At 37.8% G+C, this 27,616-nt stretch overlaps 2 protein-coding genes and 1 long non-coding RNA gene across 3 annotated transcripts; 2 read left to right on the top strand and 1 right to left on the bottom strand.

Annotated features, from left to right (window-relative positions):
• Positions 1-7,716: 7,716 nt before the first annotated feature.
• LOC135939487 (uncharacterized) lies at positions 7,717-9,184 on the top strand. Its single transcript, XR_010574744.1, has 3 exons — positions 7,717-7,793; positions 8,820-8,922; positions 8,988-9,184. It is a non-coding gene; the product is annotated as an uncharacterized LOC135939487 (long non-coding RNA).
• Positions 9,185-9,248: 64 nt separating this feature from the next.
• Positions 9,249-15,468, top strand: LOC135940425 (uncharacterized). The gene is made up of 7 exons (XM_065485296.1): positions 9,249-9,420; positions 9,487-9,625; positions 9,681-9,906; positions 9,977-10,233; positions 10,285-10,541; positions 10,596-10,674; positions 10,732-15,468. The coding sequence occupies exons 1-7, from the start codon at positions 9,331-9,333 to the stop codon at positions 14,550-14,552; spliced, it is 4,869 nt and encodes a 1,622-aa protein (XP_065341368.1). The 5' UTR covers positions 9,249-9,330; the 3' UTR covers positions 14,553-15,468.
• A 2,541-nt stretch (positions 15,469-18,009) lies between these two features.
• Positions 18,010-26,505, bottom strand: AcCoAS (acetyl coenzyme A synthase). The gene is made up of 10 exons (XM_065483896.1): positions 26,150-26,505; positions 22,321-22,516; positions 22,138-22,264; positions 21,394-21,631; positions 20,899-21,091; positions 20,561-20,694; positions 20,314-20,503; positions 19,840-20,029; positions 19,499-19,744; positions 18,010-18,894 (listed from the first exon to the last, which is right to left on the bottom strand). The coding sequence occupies exons 1-10, from the start codon at positions 26,449-26,451 to the stop codon at positions 18,674-18,676; spliced, it is 2,037 nt and encodes a 678-aa protein (XP_065339968.1). The 5' UTR covers positions 26,452-26,505; the 3' UTR covers positions 18,010-18,673.
• Between the last annotated feature and the right edge of the window lie 1,111 nt (positions 26,506-27,616).

Here is a 27,616-nt window from a genome sequence, read left to right as displayed (position 1 = left end):
TTGCTAATCATGCTTTGCCTTTTTTAGTGTTTTTTCTTTTATTTGACTGTAAATATTTACTTCGTGAACAATAACTTAAATATATGCACGGTTACTCGTCAAGTTTAGAATCAAATTGATTTGCCAGAATATAGATGACAGAAAACTGCAATTAACGTGGAGATGTAAGATTGACGTCGTTCTTCTTGGATCCGCGAGGACATTTCAACGCATCGGTTAATTCTTTGAGATTCCTCATCGGCACATTGACCATGAACCTTGCAGGGTCGTGCTTTCTATTTTGTTGCTCTCGCTTTTATCGGAGTAGAATTATATTTTTCTTTAAAGTGAACGGTTTTGGCTCGAGCAGGAAAACTAGAATAAAAGAAAGTATGCAACCCGCGGCGTATAAAAGAAGAGCAAGTTGCGAACTTCTTCACTTGACCATTTTCCTCAGGATGTTGTCCGTTGTCCTCATTGAAAGGTCACTACTGCCAGGAAAGTGGTCTTTTACTGATAAATCATTGTTGCAAGAGGTTTCTCTTAAACCCAAAATTGACCATTTAAGAAATAAATGCTGAAAATTTAGCATGCATATCAAATTGTGAGGACAAACTCCATGCTACTTGAAGGCTCATGTTATTTCAGAACAAAGACTTTACTCAAAATATGTCATTTCACCAATCGCTCTTGAAAAAGACACGTTGAAAGTGATTATGACATGTTTGTTTGTCTTGTTACGGCTCATTAGAATAGCTTGGCTGTGAAACAAAATTTTTATAGCTCTCGTAAGCAATATCAGCTACAGAGAGAGCTAGCTAAGAAATCAAAAAAATTAATTCATTTTATAGATTTTTTTATGAAATAATCCTCCAACAGTTTCCCATAAATGAACAAGCTTTGAACTTGTCACCTTTATTACATCTAAAAAAATATTGTATATATAAAGTGTCCTAAAAACTCATCAAAATTTCGTGAATTTCTTTCTTATTTGGCTTTATATGTGTTGCCCGTTCAAAAAATTATTTATTAATTGGATTTGTTGTGTGTTAAATATTTTGATGGTGACTTTGGTACTCAGAGAATACACAAGAAAACAAGAAAATGAGAAAAATGTTGAATTTATTGTCAATCAAGCATGCAGAAAGAAAAATCTCTTCGCGATGTTGATAGCCGCGTTTATCCCACTATTTTTTCATGTTTGAGATGTAGGTTTGACTACAATAAAGGACGCCGAATGTGTGTTGATTGCCAAAATATCCAAAATTAAGTTTAATACTCCAGTTAGTCATCATCATCGTCATCATCGTCATCATCATCACCAAAAAAATAGCATCTGCAAATATCACAGTTTTAAAATAAAAATTAAATAATCTGAAAGGGAAATCATGCATAAATGGGAAACTTAGTTAGACAATCGACTATTTTTCCCCAAAAACATGAAATCTTCACGAATCATGAAAAATGACGACGATTGACATCCACTTCAACTTGTCTAAATTGCCAAAAATTATCTAAACCCGTCTAAAACCGTCTAAAATACCGCGAAATAGGCCGCTTGCTCGGGAAATTCTCATAATATACAATATAACAGAACGCAACGTTGATTTGCCGCGATTATCTATGCTCCCAGAATCATCTGTAGCCCCTATCATGTTTGTTCATGACGTCATTTCACGAATTCACGACTCTCGACCAATAGAAATTGCTCGTTGAATACTGAAACATGTTTCACCCTGCTTTCGCGGCAAGTTTCCAAGTTATTTTTTTCTACCGGGACATCGGACAGCGCAAACAACGCCAGGATTTGTGTTTTGTTTGAATAATTAATTTTTTACTTTTCTCGAGGGGGTTCAAGTATAGCATCTTACGGATTGAGGGTAAAACTGGACAGGGCAGGTCGTGACGAGTCCAACGGTGGGTAGTTATTGCAATTCTGAAGGTTAGAACCCGAGATTTGAGATTTGCAAAAATATCATAATATTTGCAAATTTTCATTTTTTTCGCGCGCCGCTTTTACTTGAAAAGTTTGAGAACAGTACCCTTCATGCTCTACCGAAAATCCTCAAATGTCGTCGGCGGTGTCATTTGTGTGACAAAAAATAATAAAGATTAATAGTATAAGTACATTTTCCTACTTTTTCCAGGAAAAACTTTGGTGATATTTAAGTGAATTATTTGGCCCATAATTTTGAATAATTGAAAGAAAAACTGAAAAAATATTGAAAATGCATGAAATTGGCACCAGAAATCAGCCTCCTCAAAATAGTCTAAATCACCAAAAGCCGTCTAAAAACAGTCTGTTTGAGGGCAAAAAGCGTCTAAAATTTTGCAAAAAAAAAAAAACAAAAAAAAACAATCCAAGTTTCCCAACCCTAAAAATATCACTGTTCCAATCACTATGGCGGATACTGTTCCACCAAGAAGGCCGCCAAAGAAACTCGACTTTCCGCAGCAACAATCCTTTGTTACAAAAACCTAAAAAAATAATTATTATTTATAAAATAAAATTTAAACAGCCAATTATCAACCTGTAAACCAGGATAGGTGGAAAAAGCGAGCGCTCCTCTCGCGCTGTCGAGCAATGTAATCGCCTGCAAATTTATCACGGTATAAAAAAGTAAAAAAAACCACACATATTTATTACCTGCTGCGATCCGCCGACGTTTGAGTTGGTAAAGAGTGCCGAGAGTGAACCAGAACTGATGGTTGTCAACGTCTGAACTCAAATATGTATTTTTTAAATGGTGATTTTGCTAATGAATTTCCTACCTGCGATCCCGCGTGGAAAGAAGAAGCAGCAGCAGCAAATCCAGGTGCTCCTACTCCGAACATTGTCTTGAGGTTATCCATCTCTATTCTAGAAAACGGACTAAGTTGGTTTTCAGACAACTTGAGTTCAGAGTGATATATTTTTGCTTGTTGTTGGGATATTTTTGTATAGCAAATGACACATCACAAACTATTTTTTCGAATATTGTCACTTATTTCTGTTGTAAACATTTCACTACAAATATTTTCATCAAAGAATTTGAGGATTCTTTCATGGGAGAATAATCGGACATTCCTCATTGTTGAAAAGTCACATTTTCATATTTGATTTCGGCTGTTTCAGCTTCATAAATTAAAAAAAAAATGGAATCTTAGTGCAGAAGGGACCACCCACAGATATTTTTACTAGATTTTAGCTTAACTATTTCATGAATTTTTGGAATGATATAAAAAAACCTTTCTTAAATAAAATGATTTGCGTGATAGGGATTGCTGGAAATCGATTTATTGCGATTAAAGGGCAAGATAAGAGATAAGTAGAACTGGAAAGGTCTCTCAAGCTAAGGAAATAAACGGCCAAAGAGACTATTTTTCTCATCCTACCATGGCAGAGCGCCGAGAGGGCTCGGTTTTAGTCGGATTTCAGCATCATACAGAGGTAAAATAGTAAAAATGAAGAAGGATTTAGTTTTGATAACTGAAAAACTTTTTTCATTATACACCAATTAATTTGGAAAATGTGAGCTTTCATTATATTTCTCAAACGAGGATATTTTTTAATTTTCTTTCTAAGAGCAGAAAAGGTTTATTTCATTTCGTATTAAGCCATTTTATTCTGTTGTTAATTTAGTGTAATTTTGAAGAAGACATTAAAATTTGGCATTGAGATTATTCGGCAGTTTTAAAAGATGTGACAATTTTTAATTTATTATTGTTCGAATTTCCTTAAATTAATATGGCCCGTCAAAAAGGTGAGGAAAAGCACGTTGGGCATTCGTCTTCTTGTGTGGATGCACGCGGCGTGCGGGCAGTTACTCCGTCTGCCGAATTTCGAGCGACGATTCAGGGCGAGCAGCCGCTTCCTAATATCGGCGCACGGTGTGTTGGTGGTGTGCGGCGTGCTGTGCTTCCTCGCCTCTGCCGGCGTTGTGCTCGCCTCCAACCTGCAGAAGTTCGATCACGCCGTGCTGCTGACCGCCGGCTTCATCGGCACCCTCCACTGCCTCCTCCGCATCCTCTACACCACCGCTCGCAGGGAAAAAATGGAGCAGATCGCCCAGAAAATGCACAAAATCTTGCACCAGGACCTTTTTGACGCTGGGGATTCGGAAAAATTCGAACTGAAACTTTCCAGGTATTTTATTTATTTTTTTAATAAGACTATGAGGAAAAAATAAAGCCTCTAAAATTATATATGAAGCAGTGGGGTCCAGATTCGTGCGACGCGCAGATATGGCGTCCGGTAGAGTCTGGCGCGAAAAAACGGTCACGTGAAAATGCGCGAAAAGAACCATGTTTTCGTCAATTATGTGACATAATTTGCATTACTCTTAACTAATTGTGTCTTTTGGATCGTAAAATCAAACTCTTGACACTCGTACGGCAATCCAAAGAGAGCTTTTTGTTTCCCACATTCAGACGCCATCTTGGATCTGCGCAAAGCGAACCAATTTTATCGAACATCTGGACCCCGCTGATATAAAAAACACAAAGCATTATTGTTCTTCATTTTTACTTTTAAAATTTACATTTATACTAATTAAACTCCAGAATCATCACAAGTCTGCTGCTTTTGTGGGTGGCTTCCTGCCTCCTAGCCGTGGTGCCGAGCTTCAGGTTCCACGTGCAGGTGGTCCTAGATGCAAGTGACCTGTTCGACCTGAGTGACGAGGAGGCCGACGTGCGAGCCATGCCGATGCATAAACAACTCATCGTGGAGGTTACGCGCTGCGTGGCCCGCGTGCTTGGGCTTTTTGGACTCGGGGACTCGGTGGCCGCCATAAATGCTGTATTTTGCTTCATCTTCGCCGCGTGCTATTTTGCAATCGGCCGCCTCGTTGCGTCCGACCTGCTCTTCTACTCGTGGTACTGCGGCCTCGTCCATTTGCACCAAAAACTTGTACGCGGCCTCTCCGCCGCCCTTGCCGAGAGGGAGAAACTCAGGGATTGGGCTGAGTACCACTCCTCGATAGACAAGTAACGTATTTTCTTTTCATTTAAAAAACAAATAGTAAAATCCTGTTAATTAAATTGATTTTAAGAATATTTTTTGACCTTTTTAAAATAAAATATTTAGGTTCAAATGGGTGCCCGCAGTGTTTCACCTGAAATTAGAATACCAGAACAATTTTGTGTTAAAAATTTATTGAGAATGGAATACCTGACGGTTTTCTCCTCGTTCTTCAGTGCTGGGCACTTCGCTGATTTTCAGGCATTCCAATTTTCATGTCTCTTTCGGATAAAACCAGGCGCATTGTTAAAATAATGACACTAGAGATTGGTTACGTTTCATATTCTAAAATAAAATATTTTTGAATTTTATAATTTAAGAAAAATAAAAGTAATAGAAGGAAATATTTATTTTGAAATAATTTTCAAAAGGGCTCATCTCCTATAAAGTGTTGCTTATAAGGTAATAAATTTTATTCAGAAATACTTATAGAACCAAATTAAAACAAAATGAACCTATAACCAGAATTTCGATATGAAATATACGTAAATTTTCCTTCATAATTAATCCACTTGCTTAGTAAGGAAATGCAGCATTTTATTTATTTGTATAAATAGAGAATTTTTTTGAAGGATCAAAGTTGAAAACGCGTGGGTTTTTGCTCTTTGAGTACTAGCGGAAGACGAAAGTTGATCTAATGTTTGAATATTTCAGAATAACAGATTTATGACGAAATGAATATTATTACCGTTGCAAATTGTGGATTATTGTTTTGACGAACAATTGAAATAAAAATAATCAAGCTGTGTTGGCTCACATTGTTGTGCGCATGCTTTGCTAAGGGGAGAATACTGCAAAAGCCTGGAAAATGCTTGTTGCCAATGCATAAACTTGTCCTTTAGGATTCAGTTAAAGCCTAAATTGATCTAAGAAGCACTGTAATTTTTTGAGAAAATTGGCTGGAAAGTTAGCGTGCTTTTCAAATGGTAATGGCTGTCTCCTTACTTGAAATCCGAATTAATTTCAAAACCAAGAGTTTCCCCAATAAGTGGCATACACCGTTGGACAGATCTCGACGAGAGGAATCGGAATGTGCCAAGAAAATATGTTCAAACACTGTAAATTTTGGAAAAAATTGGCAAAATTTGAATTTTTATTGTAGCACGGTACTTTTTTACTATTGCAATTTGTTGAAAAAATTGCTTATCGATCAATTGCTTATGGCATCCAACAATTCAAATAATTTTCAACTGTTGCCCTGTATCATTCCACTTTAAATCTGGCTTTGTGAGAATTGGAGTGATTTTTGTAGCTCGAGTGCCAGCATTGTTTTTTATTACAGACTGTTGAAAGAGATTAACGCATTTACCGCTCCTGTCATCCTGGTGGTGGTTCTTTTTACTGGAATAAAAATCAGCGTTTGCTCCTTCATCCTATTCAAAGTAATTTCTTTCAAATGTTGAAGAAGATTTTAACCTGCAAATTTTATAATTATTTTGCAGCTCCACGACGAGACAAGTATTGCTGTAGCGTTTATTGCCTACGGATTGGCGTCGGTTCAGCAAATTGTTGTCTACTGCGTCCTTGGGCAAAAACTGCAGAGCAAGGTTTCTAAAAATAATTATCTCTGTTGGTTCAGGTTTCAACGGATTTATTTATTTTTTTAAGTTGGAAAACCTGAGCAGTGAGGCGTACAGTTGCTCGTGGATGCTGGGAAAAGATGAGGAGACGAAGCGAGCCACCCTCATGATTTTCCTGGCAGCGAACGAGAAGTGCGGAAACAAACTGCCCGGGGCACCGTTTTTCTCCATGAGTCTGCAATTCCTCGTCTCGGTGCTTATTTTATATATCATCTCCACAGATTTTTTTCAATTTAATTTTGTGTCTCGTTTCAGATGGTCAGCGTGGTTTTCACCTACTTCATCGTTCTCCTCCAACTCAGCTAGACAATTTGTGATTATTTTTAATTTGGATAAAATTGTTATATTTTTTCGTCAGAAAATCTAATTGTTTAAGAAATCAAAGATAGAAAATAAATAGTAATTTAGCATTGAGAAATTAATTCGAATTACGAATATTAGTGTAACGTTGATGATCAAATAAAGTTATGAATAGAAAAAAACGAGAAAAACAGGTGGCTTTTTATTATTTTCCTCTTAAATTACAATCAAGAGACGAAGTAACGCAGACGTCGGATGATGCCATAGTGAAATATTAAAGAAATAAAATTTATTTAAAAAGTGAGAAATTAATGCTTCGAAAATGAAGAGGATTGTAAATTAATAGCTTGAAAACATCTTTGATTTTATTCTCCTCTGTAAGTAAAAATACACAAACAGTAAGCGACTGAATTTTAGGATTTCCTGTAGTGCGTACAATACATAAAAGCATAAATTGTAGTAATTTTAATTGGTAGTTTTACGCTCTTAAGATTATTCTGCACAAAAAAAACTAATCCTCTGTTGAAAGATGAGTTTATTTATTTAAATCGGTAAAACAGGAAAACAGTCTGACAGAATTTGAACTGACATTTAATAAAACTCAAAATTGACGGGAAGAATTAATCCACAATTTGTGTTCCTATCAAAAGGAGATCAACGTGTCGGACGGAGCAGGCGGCTGGGCTGGCGCGCGACAAGTTTGAGGAGAATCCACAGGTGGCATGAGAATTAACGGATGAGACAGAGGAAGGACTGTATGGGTCGGATATACTTTGAAGAGATCATCGTGGTTTGGACCGTTGTTGTAGGTTGTGTGTGTGCGGCGGGAGGAAAACCAGTTTGCCGGCCAGTGAGAGTGTTTGTGGTCGTTATTTCTCGACGCTCCCAAAATCTTGGATTACCTTGTTTTGACATCCTTTGAAGAGCACAAAGTAACTATTTCAACTGGGATTATTTATTTACTGTTATAATGAGCAAATTATTAAACAGTTTTAAAGAAATCGTAAATTGGAGAATCCGATTATTCAAAGCGCAAACAATTGATAAATAATAATTCTTTTGACATTGCGTCCTCGTGCCGTTAAAATTACACATTGCTCAACTACCAAACTCAGTTTTCCTTCTAAAGGTAACAACGCCTAAAACATCATTTTCAACGATTAAAATTTAAGTATTTTCTGTAAAGCAAAATAAATAATTATGCGGAAATTTAGAAACTCTGAATAAGGTACCTATGACACTTTTAATGAAGATATATAGTGTTGCGTATTCTCCTTAATTTATAATATATTTTTTACTTTTACTAGCAACAATTTGTGTAAAATCGTAAAAATCCTTTATTGAAAAATATGTTCAAGTCTATAATTAAAAAAAATAAATTAAAATTTTTTAATAAACAAAATAAAGAAACTGTTTTATTGTCTGTTAGTTATTTATATACTTTAAATTTTTATATTAAATAAAAATTACAACAATTTTTATACAAAATACATATTTTATAAATTTATATATTTGTATATTTACTTAAATCGTTGACTATATCCATTGCACGGTTACATTCTGAGAGAGTCGGACTATACACAAGTTTTGGAGCTTCGTTTTCACTTGCTTTGGCCTTGGGCCTCGAGAGTCGCGCTCACGTAATAGGCGCATAATTGGACGCAATTAAATTACCACAGTTTTGGCAGCTAGGCCCATTATTTTAATCAAATGTATTAGTCAAAGAAAACCGACACAACTCTAAGATTAAGCCTATACAAAATTGACAGATTTTAAATATGAAGAAGTTAACTTTAATTTATTTTAAAAATGCCATAAATTGAAGCATGATTTCTTGTAGCCTTATATGGAGATAATTTAATCATATTTTTATGCAAATTAAATAGTTTTGGCACATTTTAATACCTGCTGAAATTGAAGAGTGCATAATTATGGCCTTACAAGTGCAAATTATTCAGGAAACGACCTGACTGAGCATGACTGCAAGATGACAGGTCCAGCGAACTTGGGATTTTTTGAGTCTTCTATAGACGGGCACCTCGTGACCAGACGTGCAGAAAAGTAAATTATTATTATTTTTATTTTTTATATTTATTAAAGATAAATATTGCTTTTCTTACAATTAGCGTTTGGGTTCTGGTCGTCCACTACGACTACAAAGGCAAAGATGTTGTTCGCAAAGGCGATGATGTTGACGTGAAAAACCTGAGGTCGACCTTTGAGGAGCAGAGAAACTGCAACTTCCGCGATCTTTTGTCAGTTGATAAAGAAAATTTGCTGCTGCTTCTCTCTGACAACAACAAGCTTTTTACATTGTTCAACTTCAAAGGTTCGAGTTTGAAATATATTCACTTTCTAAAAACATAAACGCTCTTTTATGCAGACATTCCCGATGTTTTTGTGCTTTTCTTTCTCTCGCACGGTGCCGAAGATGGAGTAATTTACACCGACCACTGCGACCAGGATGATATGATTATTTATTTCACCACGGATGAAATATTCCAGTCCCTAAAAAGACTGAATGGATTCGATAAATGTTTGAAACTCGTCAACTTCGGCGTGAGTTTAATTTTCAATCGACGATCCGAGATATATATTATTTAATTTAAATAACAATTTCTGCAGCCTTGTCGAGGGGAACTTGAAGACGCAAAAATGAGATGCCCGAGACCCGACTGCAGTGATTATGACAATCGGAACTCGTGTAGAATTACTTTTGACCCCGAAATTCATAATTTGGTCATATTTTATTCGACGGTTGAAAGTGAGTTAGATTAAATAACTCTTTAAATCTTTTTTAATGGTTATTTGTTACTCAGAAACCCAATCAAATCGAGATGCAAATTGCGGATCGTGGTTTGTTGAAGCATTTTGTTGCGTTCTAAACTCGATGGAAGAAGACCAACTGCTTTTGGCCGTCCTATCCTCAGTTCAGCGGCGAATCCACGTAAAGTCCAGAGGCTACAACCTGGGGGCGCAAAAACACGACGGCCAAACGCCTGAAGCGAAGTTATTTTCGCAGGATGCACTCTTCTATATTTCAAAGTGAGTTTAATATTCTAAAAAAAAGTTAATGAAGCATTAATTTGTCTTTAATTAAAATTAAATTTTCCAGGAATCAGAAACCAACAAAAATTAATAATTTCACTGACGGGATTGGGAATACGAAGAACATTATTTTCGTTTCCGACTTTTACTCCTGGCGGTCGGATTCGGGTAAGAACCTGCGAGGAAGGAGGGCCTTCATCTTGCACGAAATTTCAAATGACGATTCAGTGGCGGCAATGTACAGAGCTCTAAGTCAAAACTTACACTTCGAGACCAGTAAGAGGAAACTAAGTGGGAGAGCCATTGAATTGCTTTTCAATGATGGTAAAGAGATTTCATTAGATTTCTTGCAATTTTGACCGAATTCATATTTAGTTACAAATTCTGACGAGGATGTTGGCTGCGTTTTGACTTGCATGTTCGGCCAAGTGAGCGAAAAAATTATTAATGAGAAACAAGCCGACTCGCAATTCATGAAAATCCCAAAGAAAGAAATCTGCGTGCTGGTGGATGGCGAAGAGAAACCAATTACAGACATTTTGCACAGATTTTGTGGCCCGCACAATGAAGCCTGGATTGGAAAACCGAAAATCTTTTTCATATTGGACCAGCCAAAAATTGAATCAGATTACGTAAGATCTCAACTTAAAATAAATAAATTTATTTATTCATAAATTTAATTGCAGCTTAATTTTCGCCAGAACAGCTATGAAATCTTGGCTACAAATCACAGCGGATGGCTTGTTCTAGTTTTAAAAGAAAAACGTAATTTTAAACAGTGCCGCCCCTTTTATTCACCTAAAATTTTATTTTTTTTTCTAGGGCATATTGCTAAGTTGATTGAAATCCTCAACGGCGATGATCTCAAGAAAGGTAAAAGTCTTCAAAAGCTTTTATACCCTCTTCTAGTTTGCGAAACAAAAGGGAACGTCTTGCTCAATTCAACGCTGCAGCATCTCCTCGATTTCCCTGAATGGCCGCGGTCTTTCGTCAAACCGGATTTCAAATTGAAACGCGGTAAAAACTCTGCTGAACAAGTGTTGACTTTCGATGATTTGCTGCAAGAGGCGAAAGAAACTCTGAAGGAAAATCGTGTGTGGCTCTTGAGTTCTGTCGCTGGCTCAGGAAAAACGACCGTTCTCAGGGAAATCGCGTTCCAACTCGGCAAAGCAGATTGCGATGTCAAAATTTTGCGAATTGTGCTTCCCAAATACAGGATCTATTTCCTGAAGAAACATCAGGTGAATGAGGTGGAATTTCTCGCAATGGCGTCAAATTACTCTTCAAAGGAAATTTCCGATTGGATAGCGAGTAGCAAAATTATTGTGTTCTTGGACGGATTTGACGAAATTTGCCCTGAATATCGAGAAAAGGTGGTAGGGCTGGTGAGGGTTTTAAAGGAAAGGGGGCTTCCGATGTGGATAGGAACGAGGCCCCACGAGGCGGACGAAATTAGGGATAAAGTTGCTCAAAACGCAGTGTCCCTTTCAATTAGGTCTTTCGATGAAACGAAACAAAAGGAGCTCCTGCATTTAGTGGCCAAGAGAAATGAAGAGGAAAACAGACTTTTCTTAAAGAGTTTCGTGGCGAATACCTTCCTGGGAAACCCGTTGCACCTTTCCATGCTGGCTGAATGCGGATTTGAGGACAATTTGTACAATATGTACAACAGAGTGGTGAAACAGAAAGTGAAATTTTGTCTGGAAAGGGAAAATGGAAATTATCTGGTGTCCGTGGAGAAGGTCGAGTTGGCTTTGATTCCACTGCGGCTCATAGCGTCTCGGTTTATTAGCGAAAAGTGTCTTGTCGGCCAGGGCGTCAGCATGGAACAAGTGGAAAGGATGAACAACTTTGGCATCGCGACCTTTCTGGACGGAGAGGTCACTTTCTTGCATCAGACGTTCGCCGAATTCCTCGCTGCTCAGCAATTCTTGATTGATTTTCAAGAATCTGGAACATCTGGTCTTCGTATGTTTGACCGCTGTCAATGGTGGGATTACGCAGAGTGCAGAAGGTTTGTCGACGCATATTTTTACAACAATAATGAAGATAAGTTCGAGAAGCACTCAGAAATAGTGTTGAAAATGGCTATTGACACAAGTCCCTATAATTTTCTCGATATTGTGTGCTGTGAGGATTTGAAAAATATTTTCAACCTTTTAAAACCGAACGTATCCTTCTGCTTGGACAAAGAAAGGCCTATTCGCATCCGAAACGGGCCGCGTCTGCTCCTCAGAGCAATTAAAAATGAAGAAATCGCTATTGGACTGGTAGAACTGGGCGCAATAGATGAGCGAAAACTAAAAAAGATTCAGCGTCAACTGTTGGACGCAATTTTAGAAAACAACGCCGCCAAGCTCTACAAGAGGCTTGATGATCAATTTTCCGGCGCATTCTCTCTTCTGATACAAGAAATGCAGTTCGAAACCAGAAAAAAGGAGCAGCTTTTTGATGCCGCTCGAAAAGGGAACGCTGAAGTCCTCACTCTGCTCATAGAGAACGGCGGCGATCCAAATGCGACTCACGACCACCGCAACGCAATTTATGCTTCTTGCGAGGCTGGACACATCAGGTGCGTCGAGATTTTATTCGCTAATAATGCCAGAGTAGCGAATTATTTCGGTAAAACCCACGACCCTCTGATCGTGGCCTCGGCAAACGGACACCTGGACATAGTCAAGTACCTCTTAGTGGCGGATCAATTCGTCCGGGACACTGAAACGTTGGAAATAGCGGAATTGAAAGAAAACTGGAATGCCTTCCACCACGCCATTGCCCGTAATCAAATGGAAACTGCTGCACATTTACTTTCAATTAGCTCGAATTTAAAGCGGATCAAGACGGAAGGTGGCATGAGTCCTCTTCAACTGGCAGCTCTGAAAAATAATCTCAAAATGTGTCGATGGCTGGTGGAAGAAGGCGCCGACCTGAAAACTCTTCTTCTACCTGGGGACTCGATGCTGGTTTGCAAAGACCACTTTCTCATGCTGCAAGGAGACGTAAATTACAAGGACGAAAGTGGGAAAACGGCCTTGCACTGCGCCACCCAATACTGCTACGAGGAATTAGTTATCGAGTTAATTGACGCGGGCGCCGACGTGGAGGCCACAAACCGAAATGGATGGAATGCTTTACATTTTGCTTGCGTTTGTAACGCTTCCAAGCGAATAATCAAAATTCTGCACAAGAAAAGTAATGCACTTGCCAGCCAAAGAACAAACAACGGCGAAACGGCCTTGCACATTTTCTTCCAGACCTTTAGAAAAGACAAAGCATTTGTGGTGGATTTCGTGCGTTTCCTCGTCGAGGAAGTTGGGGTAGACTACGAAGCCGTGGACAATCAAGGCAGACCAGCACTGAGCATGGTTTCGGAACAGTTTTGTTGGTATAAAGCGCCAAACTACGCAGCCATTGTGGTGAAAATAGGAAAATCCGGAATTAATTCTGCAGCAAAACGCGGTGATTTGAATGAACTGCTCAAGTGTATCAATATGGGCGCGGACATTAATTTGAAAAACAAAGAAGGGGCGACGCCACTGCATTTGGCTGCAGACGAAGGACATTTGAAATGCGTAAAATGCTTGACTAACTCAGGGGCCAACCTTCAAGCCATCTGGAGGATAAGCAGAGCGAACGAGCGGCGATTAAGGGACTTGAGCGAGGATTTGGAAGGAAAATGGTTCAATTCGGACTTTAAAGGGCTCGTCGGGTCCACAGCGTTGCATTTAGCGGCGGAAAAGGGGCATTTGCTGGTTGTGCAGTGGCTGGTAGACTTTGGAGCGAGTCTTGAGGCCAAAGATCACTACGGCAGAACTGCCTTGATGCTCGCATGCAGGTTCAACAAATTAGACGTCGTGGAATATTTACTGGGGAAAAACGCCAGCCCGAAGAAAACGGACAAGAGAGGAAAAAACGCGATGCATCACGCCTTGTTTAATTTAGAAATCAACAAACTGCTGCATGAAAAAGACAAGAAATTGGTTAGAAAGGTAACCGAGAACGGAAAGACCACGTTGCACCTGGCAGCAATTCACAATTCGGTCGAGGTCTTGCATTGGCTAGTCATTAAAATCAAACTGGACGTGGATGCCACCGACACGAGCAAACGGACAGCGTTGATATTCGCTTCTTACACCGATTCGTTGGAGGCGGCCAATGTCCTGCTCGAATTAGGCGCCGACGTGAATAAGGCAGACAAGTGTGGGAAAACGGCATTGTTTTACGCGGCGAAATGGCAAAATCTAGACTTGATGCAAAAGCTGCTGGACAAAGGAGCTCATTTAAACTGTGGCAAAAATGTTCTGCGCAAGACTTTGTTCGATCTCAACATGTTCACTCGGCTGCACCAGCGAAACTCGGATTTGGTGAAGAAACTGGACCAAAACGGTGACAACTTGTTGCACGTAGCAATCCGTAAACACCAGAGTTCGTTTCGAGTGGTGCGCTGGCTGATCGATGAAGGGCAAATCGACCTAAACGCCCGCAATAAAAAAGGGGAAACCGCCCTTTTGCTTGCTTGCATGTGGCGCAGGTGGGACGTGGTCGACCTGTTACTCAGCAAAAACGTCGATGTCACCGTCAAGAGCAGCGAAGGAGAGTCTGCTCTGGATTACGCTTTTAACTGGGAATTCTGTACGAATTGATTGTTGCTTAGTATCTAGTCTCATACCTCGAAAACAAAAAATATAATTTGGTTTTAATTTCATGCGCAGTTATTATTTTTATTCCAGGGTATGGACAATCACAACACGTTGAAACTATATGTTAAATTAAAAATATTTACCTAATTACAGTACACACTGTGTCTAATATTTACCAGATTATTTTATTTTTACTATCAAATCGTGTTTGACCACAAATTTTGAATTAAAAATACAAAATATTATCAAACCGTGAATTGTTTTTATTGGAACTTCACACTTCTATTCTTCCTGCTTGAGAGGATGCACGATATTTGCGAATACGTCTTGCGATTCCGATGAAGAATATGCAAATGACTGAAAGAAGAACAAATTGTGAATAAAGGAGCGTATATATAAAATTAATAGCTGACCAAAGTCAATGACCAAGTTCCACCATAACGACAAATCAGAGAGTCCGGACAGGTAGAAGGCATCGGGAGTGTTTTGAACAGGCCCTTTGATGCCGAGCTTGTGTACAATGAGTCCATAGGTCATGAAAAAGTTGAAGGCTCCTAAGGAAGCGGGAATGCTGAAGAGGAAGGCCAGCGATATTGGGATCGAGTTCATAATCAAGAATTGCAGAAAGCTTAAATTAAATTGGTCGGTAACTATACGCAGGGGAGTAATGTTAATTAATTTTCATTTTTAAAAATCTAAATGTTACCAAATACGCTGATCTGGTAGAATATATTTGAGTAAAACACGCCCCTGCACACCTCATGATAGAAATCTCGTTCAGTTTCGACCTCTGATTTCTGAGGAAAATAGAGAAGGATAATTTTTTGTAATCTTAAAACTCTCTACAAATACCTTTTCCCTGTTCGAAGAGGCTGGAGTGTTGATCTTGATAAATTTTGTCTTGCTTGCCATCCTGGACCTCGACTTCAACAGTTGTAAAAGCTGAAACAAAATGATACCAATTCAAAACATGTTTTGTTTAAATAGGTGCGCGTTTCTTAAAATACAAATATCGACTTGCGGACATTTTTGTAACCAGTTTTAGAAAAAGTTAACAACATCAGGCTGTATTTTAAAATATTAAATCCTTACAATGAATTAAATTAATTTTGGCCAATTCTATTAACCGCGGAAATTGCAAAAGTCGAAAAAAATGCGTCGAAGCAAATTAAGGTGCACATAAAATGAATGAATTATTTTAATCCAATATATTAGTCAAAGCAAACCGATACAACTCTATGAATAAGCCTACACCACATTTATTTATTACACTTAAAGAGGAATGATACTGGAAAAGCCTGGAAAATGCTTGTTGTCAATGCATAAACTCGTTCCTTAGGATTCAGTTAAAGCCTAAATTGACCTAAGGAGCGCTGTAATTTTTTTAGAAAATTGGCTGGAAAGTTAACGTGGTTTTTAAATGGTAATGGCTGTCTCCTTACTTGAAATCCGATTTTATTTCAAAACCAAGAGTTTCCCCAATAAGTGGCATACACCGTTGAACTGATCTCGACGAGAGGAATCGGAATATGCCAAGAAAATATGTTCGAGCACTGTAAATTTTGGAGAAAATTGGCAAAATTTGAATTTTTATTGTAGGAAGGTCCTTTTTTATTATTGCAAATTGTTGAACAAATTGTTTATCGGTCATTGTTTAAGGCATCCAACAATTTAAATAATTTTCAATTGTTGCCCAGTATCATTCCACTTTAATTGGTCGATTTCGAAAATGAAAAAAAAATTGTTATATAATTAGGTTTTAATTTTGAGGTTTGTTTTGAATTTCACGCGCACTTTTAATTTTTATTCCAGTGTATGGACAATCACAACACGTTGAGACTATTAAATAAAAAAAAATACCTAATAAATGATGCACTCTGTGTCGAATGTTTACCAGATTATATTATCTTTATTATCAAATCGTGTTTTCGCTATTTGACCAAATATTTTGAATTAAAAATACATATTATCAAACAGTTAATTGTTTTTATTGGAACTCATAATTGGAACTTCATACTTCTGTTCTTTCTGCACGAAAGGATGCACGATGTTTGAGAATTCCGATGAAGAATATGCAAAAGACTGAAATAAGAAAAACTTGTGAATAACAGAACGTAATTATATACAATTAAAAACTGACCAAAGTCAATGACCAAGTGCCACCAAATCGACAAATCAGAGAATCCGGACAGGTAGAAGGCGTCGGGAGTGTTTTCAACAGGCCCTTTGATGCCCAGAGTGTTGACAACGAATCCATAGAATATTAAACAATTGAAGGCTCCTACGGAAGCGGGAATGCTGAAGAGGAAAGCCAGCGATATTGGGATCGAGTTCATAATCAAGAATTGCAGGAAGCTCAAATCAAATTCGTTGGCAACTACGCAGGGGAGCAATGTTAATTAATTTTCATTTTTTAAAAATCCTAATGTTACCAAGTACGCTGAACAGGTACAATATATTTGAGTAAAACACGCCATTGCACAACTCATAATAGAAATCTCGATCAAATTCGGCCTTAATTTTCTGAGGAAAATGGAGAAGAATAAATTTGTTCTTGTAACCTTAAAACTCTCTACAAATACCTTTTCCATGTTCGACGAAGCTGGAGTGTTGATCTTGATATATTCAGTTTTGCATGCCATCCTGGACCTCGACTTCAACAGTTTGAAAGACTGAAACAAAATGATACTAATTCAAAACATGTTTTGTTTATGTAGGTTCGCGTTAGTAAAGTAAAAATATCGAGTTGCGGGCACTTTTGAAAACAGTTCTTGAAAAGGTTAAAAACAGCAGGCTGTATTTTAAAATAATAAATCCTTATAAACTTCTTAGGAAAATAAATTCAATCCCTTTTGGATTGTATCACACCTCGGAAACAAAAATGCAACGCGCACAACCTGAAAGTCTAGCGGGTTGCCTACTTCTCACTTACAGTTAATAAATCTTGCTTGGGACGATGAGGCAAATAATGGCTGATTTTCTTATACAATTTGAATTTTCAGTTCAAAAACAGTGCAGATTTATTTATTTTAATTAAAGTGACCCAGGGGTAAGGTCGAGTAATCGAAATTGTGCCAATCCTCAGCCATGTATCCCCTAGGCCCTGTGAAATTTTAATAAACTAATATACTTTTTGATCCTGAACAACGTTTAAATTTCCACAAAGTCTTGGGTCAAGGTTACCATTCGCAACCTTTTGTCGAAATTTCGATTTTCCAAGGCATGATACACAGTAGCCCCTCTTTTGATGTTTTTGGTCGAGTTGCTGGACCAAAATTTCTGCGCATTGAATTATTTCAGGCCAAATACAACCTGAAGGGTCTAAACCTAACGTGACTCTAAATGAAAAAACAGGAAAATTTGTCCTGAAATAATTTATTTTTAGTTATATATATATTTCATAGACTGTCTAAATCATTTTGTAAACCGTTTTTCATCATTTGGAAAAATAAAACCACAATTTGTGTCTGTTTAACACGATTCCTGAATTTTTATTCCTCTTTCTGAACAATTTTGGCAGTTTTACACGTATTTTTTTTCATTTTGGTCCGACATCAAAAATATTATTCATTATTTAGACATTTATACGGATGATTAGACAGTGCTGCGTATAACATTGTGCACTTGGCTTGGATTATTTATCATTAATTTGAATGTCATATGGTATTTTATATCTTAAAATTAGACTGGAACTAACGACTAACTCATTTAACCAGTGCTTGATACAACTTGGTGCGTTTCGCTGCCACGAGAGATTTTTATTATCACCACATCGAAGGCCGTCACTTCAACCTTACTTGCTACTATGTATTTCAACACTTTAATTCTTCTAGCTAACGCCTGTGTGCGATTTAAATGGCAATGCCAGGCGTTGATATGTGCACTGGAACGCAATCAGCCAGCCGAGACTTCTTAATAATAAATTATGAGCACCTGCCCTAGCTTATTCCTGCTTCTGAATATCACAACCAAGTTCGTTCAAAATTTTATGAGAAGAAAAAATATATATGTCGATCGAATGAAATCATTTGCATGGCAAACAAGTTTCGCAACACGGGTTTCGCCCGAAATTATATAATTTTTTTTTTAATTTTCCACGGGGGTTATTTCTAACAGTTAATTTTTTAGCACGCTTTGTGCAATTTCGAGGCCTCGGCGGGCCGGTTGTTGAAGAGGATGTCGACGATGGCCTCGTCGGCCAGCGTTGAGATGTCGCCGACGTCGCGTTCGTTCAGCGCCACCTTGCGCAGCACCCGCCGCATGATCTTGCCCGACCTGGTCTTCGGCAGCCCTGGCGCGTGCTGCACCACCTCCGGGGAAGCGAAAGGACCAATCTTTTCACGAACTGCAAAAACAAAATTTTGAAGGTAAAATGATTAATTTGTAATTTGAAGCTAAAAGAATTTAAATTTGGAGAGTAATTGGAATTTTTTAATTGGTTGCCGCGGTAGCCGTCAAGCGCTGAACAAAGAGAGCGGCCATATTGTGACGTCATCAGTGTCATGGCCACTTATGTTTCTGTTGTTCTTAGTCGATTGTTTGATTTAAAGAGCGTCAAGAACAACAAAGGAAATTCACACAATATATATATGTACCACTCTAAAAATTTCCACACCCTTATCTTTGCCGCCCTTAAGAAGGGTTGACGTCATGCTTTCTTTCTCCAGCTCTATTGCTAGCAAACAATGCAACTGATTAGAAAAAATTCCAGTGGCTTAAATATAAAAAAAATTAGCTCCGCATTAAAGACTGCAGTTTTTAGTCGTATCAATTTTTAGTTTAATTTGTACGCTATATAGTTTTGTTTTTTCTAAAAATTATAAATTAATTGTTAAATATTTAAATTTCTAATTTTTTAAGACTATGGAACAATATCATTTCGAGATGAACTGTAAAACGCTAATTAAATATATTAAATTAAAATAAATCGTTTGGTATTTTTTATTTACCTTTCTTCCTAAGTTGTGCGACGAGAGCGGCGGTGAAGGGTGCGCCCTCGTTGGGTGTGATGAAGCAGTAGAGGCACTCGCCCTTGACGGGGTGCGGGTGCGACACGACGGCGGCCTCGGCAACGTCAGGATGCTCGACCAGCGCTGACTCGACCTCAGCAGTGCTCAGCAAGTGTCCAGACACGTTCAGCATGTCGTCCATCCGACCAGTCACCCACAAATAGCCGTCCTCGTCCCGACGTGCACCTAAAAAACCAAAGTATTAAATTTATTAATTTATTTTAAAAGAAAAATTAATTTTTTATATCATTTTCTGACTAAATTTTTTGTATTAAATTTACCGTCGCCTGTGCAGTAGTATCCGGGGAATCTCTTGAAGTAAGTACTTTCAAATCTGTCGTGGTTGCCAAAGAGGGTGCGCATGATGCCGGGCCAGGGTCGGCTGAAGACCAGGTAGCCCTCGCCAGGGCCCTCGATCACCTTGCCACCCTCGTCAAGCAGCTCGGCCTTCACCCCGAAGAAAGGGAAAGTCTGGAAATTTCACACACCTTTTTAATTTCGCTTCAAAAGGCCTTGACACCGCTTTGTGGAAAATAAAAAGAAGCAACGAGCTCTCTCGAGGGTCAAGCGCCTCTCGCTTTTCCATTGTCACGCTCGGCTCGTGGAATAAATGAGAGCACGGCCGCAAGGTGCTCTTCACAATCGTTTTTTTTTTATATGTTTGCATCGCAGTTGGGAGGAATATTTAGTTTAAAAAATTAAAAATAACTAAAAATTGCATGGTTTTTTTATTTGTTAATAAAAATTTAACTCACTGCTGATCCAGGCTTCATTGGCGTGCAGCCGGGAAGCGGTGTGAGCACGTGTCCACCCGTCTCCGTCTGCCAGAAGGTGTCCACGATGGAGCACTTGTTCTGACCGACAAGCCGGTAGTACCAGAGCCATGCTTCGGGGTTGATCGGCTCTCCAACGGAGCCCAGCACCCGCAACGACCGCATGTCGAACCTTTTGTAATTTTACACAATTATAGACAGTGTCACAAAAAGAAGGGAATTGATTTACTTTTTGACAGGCTCGTTGCCGAACTTCATCAGCGCCCTGATCGCCGTCGGCGCCGTGTAGAACAGGTTCACTTTGTACTTCTCGATTACCTCCCAGTAACGGCCGTTGTGGGGGTAGAATGGCGTCCCCTCAAACTAAAAAAGAAAAAAATAATAAATTAATGATTATAGTAATGGGAAATTTTTTTTGATTAATTTTTTATTTCAGAAACTGCAAAAAACTTTCAGGATTAGTTGATTTTATTTCGTATTTTAGAATTATTGTTTCAGGTGTTTTATTTTTGAAGTAATTTTTACATAATTTTTTGTAATAATGATGGGAATTAATTTTTCTCTCACCATGACTGAGGTGGCTCCATTGGCGAGGGGTCCGTAGACGACGTAGGTGTGTCCCGTGATCCACCCAATGTCGGCAGTGCACCAGTAAACATCGCCAGGGTGGTAGTCGAACACGTACTTGAAGGTCGTCGCCGCGTACAGCAAATACCCGGCTGTCGTGTGCAACACACCCTTTGGTTTGCCCGTTGAACCACTGGAATAGTTTTATTTAAGATTAAAAATTGCTTGTGTATTTATTTTTATCTGCAAAAATTTAAAATTGGAATAAAACAGTAGATAATGTGGAATAAAGTAGACTATGAAAAATTATTTTCTAACATCAAAATTAAATGCTCTTAATAGGGAATTTATTTAAAAAATATATATTAATGTAAAGACATAAATTAAAATTTTTATAAACTGATCAATAAAAAATAGAAACAAAAAATAATTATCTGTTAGTGAATATTTTTACTATTACAAAACGGTTAATTTTTGTCTTCAAATAATTTTTACCTGGTGTAAAGCATGAAAAGCGGATCCTCAGCGTCGACCCAGGTGGGGTAGCAGAAGGTGGCGGCGGCCTTCATCTCGTCGTCCCACCAGAGGTCTCGGCCGGGCGTGAACGGCGTGGTGTGCGCGGCGCTCTTCTGGCCCGGCGCCTTCTGCGAGTGGGCGTTGCTCAGCCGGCTCAGGTGCGACACCACCACGCATCGCTCCACGTTGTGACCGAGGCCGGAGCACTTCTCCAGAGCTGAAAGAAAAAGATTTATTTATTTATTGAGCACACGATAATAATTATTGCACTTTAATTGTGTGAGCAAATGAGGAAGCGATTATATAGAGAAATTAATTTTAATTGTTTCTCGAAGGACATATGAGAAGAATGATGCAGGAATTAGTAATGAAAGAAATTATTTCCAACTAAAAAATTATGATTTAATTTGATAAAAAGGTTAAATAATTTAAATTGTTCAATGATATAAATGTTGATCTCATAGCATTTGCTTTACAATATATTTGATCAAGTAACGTGGTTACATTCCTACAATTTATTGGTTTTAAATTGAATAGTAAAATTAAAGAAATACGTTTTCAAATTTAAATTATTTATAATTACGAAACAACTATTTAGACAAAAAAATGCAAATTTTAATTAAATGATAAAATTAATACAATAAAAATCATACAAAAACTATATTTTTTACTAGTTATTTATATTATATTTTATTATTACTGACTAAAATAGTTTATGCTTACCAGTGTCGCAGATTTCCTTCAAAAGGAGGAGTTTGTCGCCACGCCAAACGCCGTCGGCGGTGACGAGGATTTTCGCCCTGCAGTCGTGCATCCGTTCGGCCAGCGAGTCAGCCGAGAATCCACCAAACTGCCAGAAAGTAAACCATTAGATTTTCCCAAAATTTAAATTCTAAATCTACTTACCACGATGGAGTGGACGGCGCCGATGCGGGAGCACGCGAGCATGGTGACGACCAGTTCGAGCACCATCGGCATGTAGATGGCCACGCGGTCGCCCTTGTCCACGCCATGGCTCTTCAGCACGTTGGCGAACTTGCACACCTGCTCCAGCAGCTTCTTGTAGGTCACACGCGTGTAGTCCTCGGGGTCGTTGCCCTCCCTAAACATATTGATGAAAGTTAAATAAAACTCAGACAAAATTTCGATTTATTTTTTCTTGCAACAACTGACCAGTTTAATTTTTTTTAAATATTTTTTTCCTGGAAGTAGTCTACAATAATCAGTAGGAATTTAAAATTAAAATTCCTCCTGTGCCAATATTAAACATTTTTTTATTTTAGGAAAACAAATTTTTACTAGGGTTTGCGTTACAAAAATTAGGCCATTATTTAAAAGAAAAATTCATCACCAGTAAGAACGAGCAATAAATCTATCATTAGCAAAATTATTATTGCATTTATTTAATTTGTAAATTACGCTGACACCTGATTTCTTTTTAAACGAATTATTATTTTAGGATAACTTCTGCAATTTTCTCTACCACAAAGCGTATTTTTCTCATGAATGCAGCATAGTATTGATCGAGTTATGCGTGGAATTGGAAAACCCGCGCGGGTGTGACGCATCCCAGTTTCCAGTCAACATAAAAATAAGTATATCGGGAGATACCACAATCATGCAGTGCTGGGTATCTCCCAGGGAGATTCCCTAACTTGCAGTGCAGTGTTTGTTTGCGGTTTTTTGCACCTCATGGTTTTATATTATTGAATAAATGCCTTATATGGAGAGGAAACGGGTTTTTGGTTTTTGCTGACTCGTGGGTTTTTAACCATTTCAAATGTAATTTTTCATGAACACCAAAAATGCAGGAGAAACTAGCCGCAAAAAAACGCAAAATTGCCCATGCCCAGCGCTGCACACAATTCATAATTTTATTATTAAAGCTTAGAAAAATTTATTTTTAGGAATTGTGTGCGGGAAATTATTATTTTTTTTCTGAGCTTTAAATGAATAATTTATACTAAAAAAAATCAGACTGTGAATAAAACTCTCGTTGCGCCGACCGGAATTTGAAAGTACGTCTTGTTTTACATTTTTTTTCTTTGCCCTCACGTTTTTTGCGTCACCTTGGTTTGTAAAAGGCAGTCCGGTCACCCAAGGCAAAGATAAAAACGATCAGTGCAGCTGTTAAATTAATGTAAATAAAAAGTAAGCGCACGATCAGCATCATTTAGTTGACTTTTTTATTGTTCCAAGGCTATATCGTTCTAATTATCGTTTCCGTTTCCCATATTACGCCTTGAAAATCAAGAAAGGAGAGTGCGCGTCGGCTTTGTATAATATTTAAATTCTGTTTTGTGGGCTTGTTTGTCTCCTAGAGCCAACAGATAATGAACACAATGAAAAAAATGTCGTTGTTTATCAAGGCACAACAACAGTTTGTTTTGAAATCAGATTGGCCCGACTCTTACAGGAATTGTTTATATTTCCGATTTTTCTTTAAACTTTAAAAGAAATAGTGTGGCTCCAGATTTTTCTAAATATAGAAGGACGAAAGTTAAATGTTGTAAAGTATTGGCTGGTTTTAAATCGTCTAGCATTTATTTATATTGTGCTAAAAATAAAAAAGAAAGATTAACGGAAAAGTGAACTTTTTGTTAGATCTTATTGGAGCTTTTTTATTAATAGAATATATATGATTATATGAAATAAATCAATATCAGCCTCGAGGATATTAAAATAAATGACCAAACGTTGAAAATAAAATAATTATTGACCAAATTTAATTTACTAGGAATATTTCACAAACGTAAATTTTTACTTTCCAAAAGTTAATTTAAAATTTAATATGGAACCCCCAATTACAATTTATTTTGTCTATGCTTTTTTAATTATTATTTCTGCTATATTAAGAAACAATTCACAATTTTGTACGGAAAAAATCGTCAAAATAGAAAAAAAATCATCATCAACATTTTTAGTGCGTCACAGCTTATCATTTTTTGTTTTGTTTTCAATATTTTTTAAGGAGCAAAAGATTAAAATCAATAACGTGTTGCAAGAATCCCGGCTGAAATGCATTGGTGCTCGGCGGTTGGCAATCAACCCGTGACCTTTTTGCAGTCAGCGCAGCGGCTGACGTAGGTGGGTCAGCGAGGGAGTGCGCGCTCGGTCGAAAATCGATATTTATCCGGCGTGCAGCGTGTGAACGGAAGAAAATCCGGCGCTGCTCGGCGAGCGGCGCGCGCCGACAACCCATTTGCCATCGTCGTCAGGCAGATGTAGAGCGTAATATTCCCTTTTCAGACATTATTTGCACGACAAAAAGCAGCCGAGCAGAGAATACGGCTCCTTTTGAAATTGCTGCTGGGGGTCAAAGGCCAAAAGAGATGCTAATTGCAGGCGCCGGATGTGCACGACGCATTTTTTCGAAAGGAAGTAAAATAGATAGGAGGATTAAAATTCAACAGAGATGCTTATTTTACAACAAAACTGATGAATTTTAATTCGTTGGCGGGTTTTTTCTCTCTTTAGTTCTGTTTTTTAATTTTTAAATACTCGTCAAAACAAGGAAGTTTTTGTGTTTGCTTGGAAATCTTGATTATTTTGATTTTTAAAAGTTTTGATAGTTGATAGCCCGCTTTTTTAATTTCGTGTGCTTAAATATCATTAATTAATAAAATAAAATTTGAGCAATAGAAAGACAAAATAAATTGCGATAGCGATCGTGATTGGCAGTTTTTAATTGATGACAATTTCGAGAGTGTTGACACATACACACTCATCGGCAGAGCGAGAGAATCGTAATTGCACGGCGTCATTTCCTGAAGCCGCGCACTCGCGCCTATGCAAATCGTGCCGATCGCGCGCGCGGCCTATTTTTCGCTGATACTGAGAGTGAGATAAATAATACTCGTCCATTCAAAGAGCGAGATTTCAAATTTAAAATTAGTATAATTTTTAATCTCTGGCTTAAAAAAATACTCATGACACATTATTCGGAAATAGCCTTTATCATTATTTAATATGTAGTGCCTACTGAATTAATTAATTTATTTAATTGTTTTATTTTTAACGGATAGAACTAGTGTTTCCAAAGTGCTTCCTAAAAATTCATAGTAAAAACGTCATAAATATATTCAATAAAGATAAATATTATTTTAAATGAAAATATTAAGATTTTAGCATGGAATGATTAAAATATTATTAAGTCTGTTTATTTTGTTTTTTTTCTTTTGCAATTAATTATGTTTAATTTCTTTATGCAACATATATACATTTTTAGACGGTTTCAAAGCCTATATCTAGACGTTTTTACAAGTCTCGAGGCAAGTACTAGGATTTTAAAATGAATTTTTAAATATTTAAGTGCTAAAAATTCGCTTTTTAGTGGGACTATGTTTAAATAAATTTCATCTCAGGAATAAATTGAAGTTTTTTATTTTAAATCAAACAAAAAAACATTGTTTCTGTTCTCTTCCCGTTAATTAGGCACCTAGAAATTAACTTATTTAAACAATCGTTTTAAAAATAAAAAGGTTACATAATATAATGTTTTTAAAAAATGGTAGAAATATTTTTAATCTAGTATTTTAACAAAAAAATCAAAGTGTACACTGCTTTAACAAGTGAGAGCTTACAGTTTAAAGTAAATAATTCTGAACATTTGAACAGTTTCTGTTAAGCTCAAAATAATTAAAAAAAACGTTAAAGAAAATTTTTATCAATATAACTTGATCCTCCAGAATGAAATTTTTGTTATATAATTTTTACTAAATTATTTATTACTGACCAATAGAAGGCGACCTTGTCTCCGAGTCCCTTTTTGACGTTGAGGTCGAGCAGGTTGTAGCAGATGTTGGTGGAGGCCTGGTGCATCCACCTGACGAACACTGGTCCCTTGCGGATGTCGAAGTTGAACTCGAAGAATTTGCCCTTGGTCGGCGCCTCCCAGTGGAACTGCTCGGCGATCTGTCCCCAGAACTGTTCGGGCTGTTCGAGCGAGCGCGCGTGCATTTGGCGGTACTGCTGCATCGACGAGCAGTGCGCCTTGGACGCCGTGCCAGCCGCCGGGTAAAACACGTCCGGTGCCATTGCGTCCGCCACAAGCACTGGGCCACAATCTGAAGCGAGGAAGGCTCGATGCGGCCGCGCGCACGCCTTTTATGCGCGCCGCCGCGACGCCCCGACTGGTGCAGCTGCGCCGCGCCACCCAGCCTCCCTCCAATCCCGCACACCTCACCTCACGTACGCTCACACAATCGGCCAATTCGAATTGCACTTTTTAAGCGGGATTTAAGTTTCATTTCTGTCTCGGGCCAAGATGATAAATAATAAATTTCGGAAAATATGCTTTTGAAATTTCATCACGAAAAGTTATTTCAACAGAATAGAGGGGCATTCTCGTGGCCAAACAGGAATTTTTCTTTCTAAACTTTGAGCAGTTCGTTAACACTGTGTAAACATGAATGATGTGTGGGATAGACATGTTTTCTTTCATGCAATCTAAGGGACGGACTTGCTTAAAAATCTTAAATATTTAGTTTAACTTTCAAAATTTGCTAAAACAAATTTTTCATAGATTTGATTCGGTAATTTGTCAGTCACCACCATGATTTTAATTAAAGAATCGTCTTTGACGACATTTTTGAGCACACCAATTGATTCTTGAGGGTCGAATTAGTTAAATTGGATATTTTTTCCGACCAAAAAATGCAGCGAGCTTTTTTCCCCGCCAAAACAATATGAACCTGTATGCGGGAATTGCGCATGCGTCAGAGCTGCTGTGGCCGACGTCAGCCGCTAACAGCTGGCGGTTGGCGTGTGCCAGCTCTGACGCATGCGCACTTCTCGCATATGGGTTCATATTGTTTTGGCGGTAAAAAAGTTATATTTGTGTTACGCACGTCGCGCAGTTCCTGTTAATACTATCATTTCATTTTACATTTTGTAATAATTAATACAATTTTAGCAAAAATGATTAAATCTCTACGTTAAGGACTTAATAAAAAATTCAATTATTGCTGACACTATGGAATATTAAAATTTTAAATATTTAAGAAAAAACCTAGTCTCTTATTTTAGTGCATTTTATATTTCTGCTCTCTGGTGTTAATTTGTAACTGCTAATAATTTAATTTAAAATGTTATCTATATTTTTTCATCTAAAATTTCAACATTTCAGCAAAATTTCCTAAAGTGTGCCTGCTGTTGGAAAAATGACAAATAGTAAGTTCAACAAACCGCCCACCCCCTCGGC

This window comes from Cloeon dipterum, chromosome 3 (genome assembly GCF_949628265.1).
Source record: "Cloeon dipterum chromosome 3, ieCloDipt1.1, whole genome shotgun sequence".
NCBI lineage: Eukaryota > Metazoa > Arthropoda > Insecta > Ephemeroptera > Baetidae > Cloeon > Cloeon dipterum.
The sequence above is the reverse complement of the archived record's forward strand: the minus strand, read 5'-3'. Positions and strand labels throughout refer to the sequence as shown.

Bases quoted from the DNA above. Each gene is read 5' to 3' on its own strand.
- LOC135940425 (XM_065485296.1), top strand. From the start codon at position 9,331: ATGATTATTTATTTCACCACGGATGAAATATTCCAGTCCCTAAAAAGA. The intron at 10,234-10,284 runs GTAAAGAGATTT...ATTCATATTTAG, and splicing joins TGAATTGCTTTTCAATGATG to TTACAAATTCTGACGAGGAT. The intron at 10,675-10,731 runs GTAATTTTAAAC...TTTTTTTTCTAG, and splicing joins TCTAGTTTTAAAAGAAAAAC to GGCATATTGCTAAGTTGATT.
- AcCoAS (XM_065483896.1), bottom strand. From the start codon at position 26,451: ATGGCACCGGACGTGTTTTACCCGGCGGCTGGCACGGCGTCCAAGGCG. The intron at 22,517-26,149 runs GTCAGTAATAAA...CAATATGTTTAG, and splicing joins GACAAGGTCGCCTTCTATTG to GGAGGGCAACGACCCCGAGG. The intron at 20,504-20,560 runs GTAAATCAATTC...AAATTACAAAAG, and splicing joins GGCAACGAGCCTGTCAAAAA to GTTCGACATGCGGTCGTTGC.